Source organism: Daphnia pulicaria, chromosome 1 (genome assembly GCF_021234035.1).
Source record: "Daphnia pulicaria isolate SC F1-1A chromosome 1, SC_F0-13Bv2, whole genome shotgun sequence".
Lineage (NCBI taxonomy): Eukaryota > Metazoa > Arthropoda > Branchiopoda > Diplostraca > Daphniidae > Daphnia > Daphnia pulicaria.
Genome location: NC_060913.1, coordinates 15,305,084 through 15,313,866, shown reverse-complemented (window position 1 = coordinate 15,313,866; position 8,783 = coordinate 15,305,084). Strand labels below are relative to the sequence as shown.

The 8,783-nt window shown below is 42.5% G+C and overlaps 2 protein-coding genes across 2 annotated transcripts; both read right to left on the bottom strand.

Moving 5' to 3' along the window:
* Window positions 1-75: 75 nt before the first annotated feature.
* LOC124339754 (UDP-N-acetylglucosamine transporter-like) lies at window positions 76-1,815 on the bottom strand. The gene is made up of 6 exons (XM_046792904.1): window positions 1,522-1,815; window positions 1,136-1,435; window positions 901-1,023; window positions 636-819; window positions 437-555; window positions 76-336 (listed from the first exon to the last, which is right to left on the bottom strand). The coding sequence occupies exons 1-6, from the start codon at window positions 1,579-1,581 to the stop codon at window positions 76-78; spliced, it is 1,047 nt and encodes a 348-aa protein (XP_046648860.1). The 5' UTR covers window positions 1,582-1,815.
* Window positions 1,816-3,787: 1,972 nt separating this feature from the next.
* LOC124339595 (sterol regulatory element-binding protein cleavage-activating protein-like) lies at window positions 3,788-6,994 on the bottom strand. Its single transcript, XM_046792892.1, is given in 4 exon segments — window positions 3,788-5,248; window positions 5,251-5,420; window positions 5,775-6,122; window positions 6,967-6,994. Coding segments are annotated over 4 exon segments (2,007 nt in total).
* Window positions 6,995-8,783: the final 1,789 nt, after the last annotated feature.

The following is an 8,783-nucleotide window of genomic DNA, read 5'->3' as shown; positions in this document are numbered from 1 at the left end:
ATTGTGTTTGAACTAGGCTCCTTCAAAAGGTTTGATAGATTGTAACAACGTAATTTTTTATGCATGAAAATCGTTTCATAAAAATTTGAGTGGTGTCACTGAATGCAACCCTGCTAACCGCAACAGGTGACTCTTCTTGTCAGTGGCAGTTGTATACAAGAAAGTAGCCAATATGATTGCAAATGTGCCGACAATGAATGTTGGCGTTAAATTAGTGTCTTCCAGTACGAAATAGGAAAGAACGCACGACAGTACAATCGAATTAGATGTTGCAAATGTTTTCAGAATGTTGTCGGCAAATTTCATAGTTCCCGCCACGATTATTCCTCCGAGGGCCTTTTACAATTCAGAATTTAAAAAATAATAATAATTGAGTTCAGTTATTAGGTTTCTGAAGCAGTGAATGTAATTTAGAAATTTTACTGCAATTGATTACCTGCATCGTTGCTATTAACCACACAAATGGACTGTATCCATAAAAATACCCTTGTGTGCTGACGAGATCACCATCTTTAAACAGGACGCCCCAAAAGGCGAAGAAAACAGAAAACAAACCTAGAAAATAATAATAATAATAATGCCAAACTGCGTTTTAGTAAACGGGAAAACGTATTACGAAAAAACGTATTACTTACTAAGTTGAATACTTCTTATTAACAGGGAAGGTTGCTTTCCATTTTTAATTAATTTCTCATTGTAGACTCCGGCGAAACCACTGGTTAGTGTGGCACAGCAAATCGCCAAGAGGCCCCAAAAATAAACGGAACCTTCCTTTTCAGAACGGAAACTGATATCGCCGCTCTCTTCATTGAAATTTAGCTGTTCGAATAATTATTTTCCACAAAAGTAAAATTAAGTTTACGTTTAACTCTTTTCTGTTGCTTAACCTTTTGTACTTGCCTGAGTTAAAATGACCCCAAGCATCAACAGTATGAGTGAAAGCCATTTCTTAATTGGCAGTATTTGATTAAGTAATATCCTTGCAAATAATGCGGTCGTCAAGATTCTCGTCTGATAAGTTACCTTAAAGAAAAAAAATAATTAGATAAGGAATCGTATTTCATCCCCAAAAGAGACAAATCTTATTGTTTACACATGGTTTAAAAGAAAAAGTTTATAACTCAGCGGTTTTTACTTGGTAGGTGGCTGCGTCGACACACGATAATGCATAAATGATCAAATTATCCTGTAGCACGTAAAGAAAACTTGGCACTGCCAAAGGAAACGTGTCAATTGGTCGACATAAGATTTCATTGTACAACAGATGGAACGTCTTTCGAACGGAAAATTTCAATTTAACCGTCATGAGCAGAGTGAGAACGATGGAAAGTTTAATGAGTTCCATGGTGAGCACCAGTGTCGATACGACGTACTCGTTCTTTGATGCCGAAGCATTAATCATCGACACCCGTAAAGAAAGAACTGTGGCTGTATTCTGTGTTAATAAAATAAAAATTATAAATCGAAAAAACAAATATTAAAAATGTTTAGATTGTGGGCGATTAAAAACGTATGCCTTACTTGTATTGTTAACAAAAACAGCAAGCCATAACGAATGGCTGAGGAAGAAGAAATAAACATTTTTTAAAAGTTAAACTCAAACCGCAATATCCTCGTTTGTCAAGAAACTGTTCATTAGCTTACAAAACAAGCGATTCCGGAAAAAACAAAGGGAATAACTAAAATGGCAGCGGAGCCATTATTACCCAGTTCGAATACAATTGTACTGCGTCTACGTGGCACAAGAGCTGTACGAGATCAATTTTCCGTATGCATCACTGCATGCCGAGAAGAGATCATGCTTCACTCGGTATAGTTGCAGCATGCGCCCTCCATGATGATGGATGGTTCCGTTACTTTTTTTTATGGACGGAGGCGTTATTGCCTGGATCACCCTTTCCCAAGGTTATCGAGCCTAATATCCAATTCTTTGCACCCACTTATGTACGAATTATTACATCACAATACAGAGTTGCTCCGGCGAAGAAATAAAATATGATAAAGTTCGCTTAAATGAACAGTTACACAATTTCACGTATTAAATTGTTTTTAAACTTTCGCGTTAAATTTACCTGCCCTGTAAATAGATGAATGCGGTAATTGATCTCATTCAGATACAACCCTCTCTCATTAATCGCTACACATGTTCAATAAGAGACTAAGGAGACCCACACCAAATCGGAAATAGGAAGTCATTGACTCATTATGCCATTTAATAATGTTTTCATTGTATGCTAGGATGGGCGAGGATGGGTTATTGATTAAGAAATCTTAGTTTGCCTGCATTCCCAAATAATGCAGAATGCTGAGGATTGATTGAATTACCGGCCAACGTTTTATCACTTAGCGGATTTCTCTAACGACTAACGAAAGAACCAATCATGATAAAACACACACGGACGTCAAGGACGACGGCAAGTAAAAACAGGTCTAGCGCGTGTGTGAAAAATAAGTCTCTTGTCGTGAGACTCTGGGAAATATGCGAATTTGAATAATAAAAAAGAGAGATCAAAACATTAGATCGTAATTGGCGCAGAGACCAATTTCATCACCGGAAAACATTTCTTTCGACCGACCTTTTTTTCTTTTTGACAAACAAATAAGCCGATCCCTGCCCGCCAAATCGCCCAGCATGCCCATCATATGGCAAGTTTACCTTGAAAATGAAACAAAATCGACATTGACGGGAGAGGAATGCGCGGACCCGCCCCTTGTCATCCGCTGTGGTTATACCCCGTAAACATTTACTTCATTTGATTGTTTTACAATCACGTTAGAACTTAGAAGGTATAACGAGACACCCGTGGCCGCGTTATACCAAATGCTCACTAGAATCATACAACTCAGATTGCAACTTGGCAGCAATATAATGATGCTCATGCCAGCCTTACCGTCAACGCTGTTTGTGTTGCTGTGAGTGTGATAGTCAGGGAGCCCGTGTCAAAGTAGACACAAACCTTTTAAGAGAAGGTTTGACTATCAACTTTGGTTTAGGAGGGTGGGAGAACCGCGAGATGGCGCGTCTGACGATTCAGACCGGCCGGGTTCGAGAGTTATTCACTCCCGAAGTCGGCGTGATTTGGGGAAAATCACAAACTGTTTAAGAGAACAAATTTTTCAATCGTAATTTAAAAAAAAATACACTGATTCTAACGTCAGGTCGCCAGACGTTAGAATCGGCCGTTTTGAACAAATCAGACGCAGTCAAAGTTTCACTTTTTTGTGAAATTTCACATTTCATTTAAGAAATGTATTTTTTTTTGCATAAAATAGCTGCAAGTGAATTAGCAATTAAAATGTAAGACCAGACGGTTATATCGGCCGTTTTATACTCATCAGACGTCATGAAAAACTGACATTCAGACTCCTAAGTTTATTTCTTTAATGCGGCAACACCGTAAATCTGGCGCTATTTATAAAAAATTTAAAATGCAAGAGAAGAAAATTCAACTTATATGTTAGGCAACGTCTCGTATTACTCCTAGCTGACATAATTTTTTTTTCTTTCATGGAGTTTGTGTTTTTCTGCTGTGTTTAAATTAGTAAAAATGCAAACAGACTTAGGAAACAAAGGGTGAGAAGCCCCTCAATCAGAACTGCAGCAAGTGAAATGTATTTTACACATTGGTAAAGAGACTGGTTCTGAAAAAGTGAAGTTGTTTACAGTGCAAATGCTAGAAAACTGCAGGGAGAAGTCACTGGTCTATAAGTTTCGTGAAAAATCAGAATACGCAACCATAATTATACCAGCAAGTGCAGATAATAACACAGGATATCATTCATCATGTTACAGAAAGTTCACGGCAGTTTCAGCAAAAGAATTAAAGGCAGCTTGATATAACACGACAGTCACGTAGGCGATAAACACCACGCTCGGTATGGCTAATAAAGTGGTTAAAATAATTTGAATGGGCGACGAAGGAACGTAGGGGGTCTTGTTGTCTTCATCAGAGCCGCCGTTTCCGCCTGATCCGCCGCCAATACTTCCGTCACCGGTGCTTCCGGACAGGCCGAAATCACTATCGTCACCGTCAAGAACATCAAGCGTATCGAGAGCTGATGCCAGAGATTTCCATCGCGATCGCGTCAGGTACTCGCCATCGCGACTGTTGCGCACTTCCGACACTCGTTCTGGGTTGACTGGGATAGAGATTCGAATCGGAGGCAACATGGCTATGCACTTTCCGGCCAACGAGATATTGTAAATGTCCAGCAGGTCGGGCCAGTGGCGATAAGAGAGCCTCCTCCAGAGCTCGACGTTTTTGGGATTTTGTAACCGATTCTGCCAATCGATTACTTCTTTGCCGCTGGATGACGTAACTGATATTTCTGGTGGGGCCGAATTGGCTAGAATCGTGGATTCTTTCAAAAGATCTGGTTCTTCTGGTTCAATACAGTTGGATCCGGCAGAACACGAAACTTTGAGATTAGGATGTGGTGCTGGAAATTCAACCTGTGAAGAATCGTTGGCTTCAACAGACCATCCGGCCGATTGATCAGCCAAATTTTCCATCACTACGTATTTGTAAAAGGAAATGCTCATCCATATGACCACACCCACCATAAAGGTACGCTGAAACAAACGCGTGCGAGCCCAAAAGTGAACGATCCTTATCCGACGTGGTACTCTGGCCGCAGCTGATCGATTGTGCGTGTAGGAGGAAGGTGCTACGACGGCCGTTGGGGTATTTTTGGCTAAAACAGCTGCTGAGTGGACTCGGGTGCGCAAGTGGGGATGGACAGCATTTCCCGCAAATGCCCTTTCTGCTGAACTGAGAGTATGGACGGTGTGGTTGGTCGACAGGTACTGCTGACCAGGTTGAAGCTGCCGTCGTTGGCGTTGAATTTCCGACAACTCTTTGCGCAATATGTCGATGGACAGGACGGTGGAGAAGAACAGCATTTGCAGAACGAAATCGGAGAGAAGGGCGACGACGGCGAAGAGGCAAAATTCTTGAATGGCCGGCACGAAGGTGAAGAAGCCCACCGTCAAAATAGTCACTTCTGTTAACAAATTTTTGGTTATGTTCCATCCTTCATCACTAAGTCCCTGTGCTACACGGATCTTGACGTCCAAATTGGCTGGAGTAGAAACGACAGAGCGAGTCAAAACTAAGATGTTCTCCAGACCAACGATCACCACCAAATAAGGGAAAATGTCTCGTCCCTGAAGAGTGAAGCGCAATCCGAACCACGTGCACGTGCACAGGCCGACTGACATGCCCAGCGATGCTACCACTGTCACGCTACGGCGCTGAAAGCCATGCCAAACTTGGATTTGACCATTTCGATCTTGCGAACAGAGAAGTAAATGTACAGGAACAGGATTAAGTAGACAAAAGTCAGCGGGATGAGCTCCAAATAATTGAAACGTTCGGGATAGTAAATGTGAACGATGGTGCGTCGAGATGATGTGGATTCTTAAGTGGTGGAGTGGAGAGGAAATTGATTGCGGAGCTTTAACCGCAAGTCAAAAAGAAACGGTTCAGAATGAGTTTTAAGCAAGATTGTGATAGCGTACGTAAGGAGACGCGAGAACGAGTCTTGACTGGGAATTTTTTCAATCCACTATTTTTGAGCGGGACGCCGTAAAGTATGTCGGCCATACTTGATCGCACTTCTACCACTGGGTTCTTGAAAGAAAATATGGTGTCTAAGAACTGAGCGTCGTTGCGGAAGGTATTTTCGTCCAGCTTCCACAAATTGGCCGGCGACAAAATGATGCAGCTGAATTCGGGTAGAAGATGTTGAAACGAACGAGCTCTGGTGCACACTCTCCACGTGAAGGCAAACATCTCTAAGGGTCAGGTTACTCCTAGGTGAATGAAAGCCCACTATATCAGAATGCAGCTTGAAGACTTCACTCAATGGGCCTCGAAAAGCATCCATCATGCCCAAATCAGACGTCCATGGATTGACAGAGGACCATACAACTATTTGTTGTATGAAAAAAGATGGTTGCTGAGTTCCCCATCTGGTTGGATACTGAAAGCTTTTTCCAAATTCAAGATCAGAAGAGATTCTTTTCTCTGGAAGCGGGAAAGATATCTCTTCCGGTTCATTGCCTGGAAAAGGCAAGGACAATAAAGGATGAAACGAAGTGAGAACAATAATGATTGCCACTATGATTGTGCACCAGGGGTAGCTAGAACACAGAAGGCCATGTTTGTAGTAGAGGAGTGCTACCCTGTCGGGTATACTCAGGCCTTTGGTGCTTGAATTCAGTCCCCTTCCATTATAGTCAGGGAGCCCGTGTCAAAGTAGACACAAACCTTTTAAGAGAAGGTTTGACTATCAACTTTGGTTTAGGAGGGTTGCATTCTTCGGTTGCTTCTCTTGCATTTTAAATTTTTTATAAATAGCGCCAGATTTACGGTGTTGCCGCATTAAAGAAATAAACTTAGGAGTCTGAATGTCAGTTTTTCATGACGTCTGATGAGTATAAAACGGCCGATATAACCGTCTGGTCTTACATTTTAATTGCTAATTCACTTGCAGCTATTTTATGCAAAAAAAAATACATTTCTTAAATGAAATGTGAAATTTCACAAAAAAGTGAAACTTTGACTGCGTCTGATTTGTTCAAAACGGCCGATTCTAACGTCTGGCGACCTGACGTTAGAATCAGTGTATTTTTTTTAAAATTACGATTGAAAAATTTGTTCTCTTAAACAGTTTGTGATTTTCCCCAAATCACGCCGACTTCGGGAGTGAATAACTCTCGAACCCGGCCGGTCTGAATCGTCAGACGCGCCATCTCGCGGTTCTCCCACCCTCCTAAACCAAAGTTGATAGTCAAACCTTCTCTTAAAAGGTTTGTGTCTACTTTGACACGGGCTCCCTGACTATGACTGTGACACCTAAACCTTACAAAAACAGCTTTTGCAGTCCTGAAGAGTGCAGACGACCTTCCGAAATCCGAACTGCGAAATGCGAATGTCGTTAATGAGCGGTGTTGTCCATTACCAAATACCAGACTGTAGAAAGCAGGCATGATGTGTGAATGTGTGATTAAACACACAAATTTGTTTCTACTTTCTTAAAATCAACACAAAATTGTAATCGCTTTCTGTTTGAGTAAATTGGAAATGCACTGACATAATGTCGTAATTGTTGCACAATTCACCCCAAGCGGGCATATTACGCACTATAACGATCGGCGCGAATTAACTGAACGAATGTTGAATCGAAACGATAATCAAATAAATTTTATTACTCTGCCTTAAAAAAAAAAACTGATTAATGTTTGAATAATTAAAACGGAATCACTGCAACAAAATTCAAGTTAATTGGTTGACACAATTTCGAGATATAGTCGTAATTGTAGGAGGAAGTCGACTTGCAAACAAAGATTTGCCCTTCTTTTTCATACATAAGGGATCGCCACCGCATATGATCCCATTGTACACCATCTGTAAGGTATGTATGTCGTATGTACGTATGTATGTATCTGTAAGGTACGCCTTCTAGATAAAGTTACTGTGATTAAAACCAGCAAGCAAAATGGAATCTCGAGCGAATGTTGAAATGGTTTGGAGAAAGGTTTGGAAAAGATTCTGGTTCGACGATAGATATGGAGTGGTCAAGAAATGGAGAAGAGTGATGAAACAAGTTCCGAAAAATTATTCGCCACCATCCTCGTACCCGCACCCCGCGACGAATCCTCAGCTGATAACTTACGCGGACTGCGAGGCATTTTTCGAATCTGTAACCAGAGGCTCCAGGGAGGATTTGATTAAAACTCTCAACATCCACGGACCGAAAGTGACTACCGAATTGTCAAAATCGTACAACGAACATGGGCAGACCCCTCTTCTGGTGGCCATCCGCCGAGGAAACTTGGACATGGTCAAATTCTTGGTCGGCAAACTGGGCGTTCCCATCGAGCAAATTGGACGAATGGTGTCGAATGGTGTCGAATACCTGGACGTTCCAGCACTGTACGCGGCTGTCGTTTGCGGAGAATTGGACATTGCCGCCTATCTTCTTTCCATGGAAGTGGAATCGGATGAGCAAACCGCCCAAATGATCGAATCCATCGTCTCAAGTCCCAACGGCCGACAGGAAAAGATCAACATTCTGGAACTGATGGGTGCAGTCAATTTTTACTTTTACGAAACGCATCCAGCCCCGCAAAACGGCCTCATGTACTGGAGGGCAGCCACGCATCTTCGCCAGTCGACGGTCGATGGTGAACCGGACCTAATACCTAAAACGATTCTTCCATCGGACGCTTATGGCTCGGCTTTCGGCTTGACTTCCGAGTTTACCACATTAGAACAACTGGAGCAGCTGTCTAGACTCGAGCTCTTCACCCAAGCAGTTTTGGTCAGCCAGCGAGTCCTGGACATGGTCCGTCCTGGTGTCCATATCTTCAATCTCACCTTCTTGTCCCAATGGGCTTCGATGTGTTCCTTCCGCCAAGGGCAGAGCGGCCGCGCCATCCACATACTGACGCTCGTTCTGCAGCAATCACAATCACTTGAGTGGAAGGGATTAAAGACGAGTCGAATCATCAACTGGGCCCTGGACATCATGTTGTCGAGCATCACCAATCTGCAAGAGAATCCGGAACAAGAAGAGTTTCCGTTTGCCAATCTGATGGCCACCTTCGATTTTGCCACTCAGTACATGGCGCATCTCCAAGAAAATCCCCGACAGCAAAAGATTGACCCGAGCACTCGGCTCGGTCTGGCAAGTTTCATCGTGGGATTGATTTATTGGGCCCACGAGTTGGTGCCACAATGGAGTGTCGTGGATCGCCAACAGTTCCAGCGCAGCCT

Excerpts from the sequence above, each read along its gene's own strand:
- LOC124339754 (XM_046792904.1), bottom strand. The coding sequence starts at position 1,581 with ATGTTTATTTCTTCTTCCTCAGCCATTCGTTATGGCTTGCTGTTTTTG. Across the intron at positions 1,024-1,135 it reads TCGACGCAGCCACCTACCAA|GTAACTTATCAGACGAGAAT; the intron begins GTAAAAACCGCT and ends TTTTTCTTTAAG. Across the intron at positions 820-900 it reads TTGGGGTCATTTTAACTCAG|CTAAATTTCAATGAAGAGAG; the intron begins GCAAGTACAAAA and ends TTATTCGAACAG.